The 2607-nt window shown below is 36.4% G+C and overlaps 1 protein-coding gene across 1 annotated transcript in view; it reads right to left on the minus strand.

Annotated features, from left to right (window-relative positions):
* Positions 1 to 2607, minus strand: part of KLHL2 (kelch like family member 2) — a gene marked incomplete in the record, with an annotated part of 110656 nt that overhangs the window by 19190 nt on the left and 88859 nt on the right. Inside the window, 1 exon segment of the mRNA XM_027772824.1 lies at positions 2563 to 2607. Within this exon segment, the coding sequence (XP_027628625.1) occupies positions 2563 to 2607 (45 nt within the window).

Raw genomic sequence — 2607 nt, forward strand, 5'->3', positions numbered from 1 at the left:
TAAAATGACAGGCAGTGCTGCTGAAAAAGCATCGAACATAAGCACCTTTTGAAAAGCATGTTTGGATAAACACTCTTAAGAAGGGATCACACAGGCAGAAAGTGCACAGTAGAAGCACCAGTGTTGCTCACTGCCGTCTACCGTGTCGGCTGCCCCTCCTTCCTGGCTACCCTGAGAGGGTAGGATAACAGAACCTCTATGGAGGACCAGCAGTTGGTATAATGGCTGTGTCGCTGGACTCCTATGTAGTCGACTGCAGTTTGAGTCCCGGACACGGTGGCTTAAACTCACACTGGGTGCATGTTTGTGCGTGCCCAAGATCCCGAGAGGAGAATGGAGGAGAAGTGACTACAGCGTGGCCTTCCCCCTGGGAAGTGATTTCTCGCTTTCTGTCTCTCTGTCTCTCTCTGTGTTTCTGGCAAGCGCATGCGCCCTATAACAAAAGACCCTCTCAAAAAACAAAACAAAACAAAACAAAAGCAAAAGCAAAAAACAAAGAACCTCCATGGATCTTCACTCCTACTATAAAATATAAAAGCTGAAGACCCAAGAAATCAATAGTATAACACAGTTGGAAGGGTCGCTCCTAAGGCACAACCAGGAAATGTGAAGAAAGTAAACTGAATGGATGCCCACAACTCTACACAAGAAATTATAAGTGAATTTGTCTTCACATCCAAGGGCTCTGCAGTATAGCTAAAGGTAGCAAACTAAAGGTGCCAAAAGGGGGACTATCCAAGTTAAGAAGAGATTTTTTTACAAAGTTGAAATGTTTTACAAGTTTTAAAGAGAAAAACTATTCAGAAGGAAGTTACACTAGCATGAAAAACAATGGTAACTTTAAATTCATGGCCAAGAAAGAACCTGAACACTTTTCATAAATGGATTTTTTTCTGTAAGAATAAAACTGACACCAAATAATAAGGACAAATATGAAGGAATGAAGACTTAAAAAGATGGCTACTTACAGAAGCAGGTAAAAGGGTGTTTGGAAAATGTAAACACTTACAAAATCAGCAAACCCAGATGGCATGCATACTTAGGTGTTAAGGGAACTAACTAATGTACTTACTGAGCCACTTACAATTATTTTTGAAAAATCTTGGAGAACTGAGGAGAGATCAGAAAATTTAAAAAAAGGCAAATACCAATTTTCTAAACAAGGTAGGAAGTGAATGCCTTGTAAATATCCCTTGTTAAGTGATAATAATTCTCAATAAAAACTAAGAGAAAATTATTAAAAACTTCTAGGGGCCTGTAAAACGATGAGTAACACATGGAAAGATATTTTAAAAACCATATCAAATTTGAATCTTATGTGATTCTCAATTTTTTTCAGATGTTATTTGCCAAATTGCTCATTCTTGGCTTAGATAAGAAACACTCATATAGACTGAAACACAAATGGACTGTGTCAGTGGGTGGATACTTCTAATAAGGTGTCACCAGAGAGAGTGCTGAGATCCATTCTAAATTAAAATATTTACTAATGATCTAGAATAATGAGTAAATAGCACTGTGGCTAAATCTGTAGTTAGCTCTAAATTAAGAACTGTTGTTAACACTGGGCAAAACAGAAAAACAATACCAACATAGATTTGAAGCAATGAAAAAATGCAGACTCCAAAAATAAAACTTTGAAGAATATTAAATAAAAGCATTAAAAGTGAAAAGATTTAATGGCAAAGACAGAGAAATATTTAAAAATGATATTAAAAAAATGGATAACAGATTTATTCTTATTTCTTAATCCAGCATTGCCACACACACACACACACACACACACACACAAGAGCCAAAAATAAATACATCAATAAAAGCATTATATTATGGATCCCTGTGATTAGACCATACCCGAAATGGTGCTTACACTGTTGGTTTTCTAGTACTATAAAAATGCAAAACAAGAAAAAAGAATTGCAGAGAAACAGAAATGAGGGGTTATTTTTGTAAGGAAAACTAGCTCATTAAAATACGAATGGCTGCCACTAAAAAGATAAAGGTAGGGTATGAACTTTCAGCCATGGAAACACGAACACTGGTGATCTGGGAAGACAAATGCGGAATCCATGCTAAGATAACTACAAATGGTATGTCATGAAACCAACCACCTCATAGTATACAATACCATACAGGGAGGAGATGAACTGGTAATCTATTATCATCCTTAGTTCTAATATGTATTTCTGTGAAACTACTGGGTTTTCTAACTTAGATAAAATCTTTCTATTTAGTGTGACTTTCTCCTTTTGACTACAGGCTAGAGCTGTCTAATCGATGAGCTAATAAAATTCAGAAGTGACAAAAACCAGTTGACTTCTGTTCCAGAACAGTGACAGCATGCAATTTATAAAGATTAAATAAACCAAACAATTACCATCCTTAATATACAAAATTTAAAAAAGGGTTGAACTATATATAATACATTCTTAGGCATGTTTTTGCTTGCAGAGAAACCAAAACAATAAACCATGGAACTTCAGATGAGCCAATATATCAACAGTTAGCTTCACTGTGGGCCTTTCAGACGTGGTAATAACAAGTTTAAACAACAGATCCTACTTTGGGAAGATTCATGGGTGTCCTCAGTCGGGTCCTGACGCTCTT

Source organism: Tupaia chinensis, unplaced genomic scaffold (assembly GCF_000334495.1).
Source record: "Tupaia chinensis unplaced genomic scaffold, TupChi_1.0 Scaffold000039_1, whole genome shotgun sequence".
In the NCBI taxonomy this organism is placed as follows: Eukaryota; Metazoa; Chordata; class Mammalia; order Scandentia; family Tupaiidae; genus Tupaia; species Tupaia belangeri.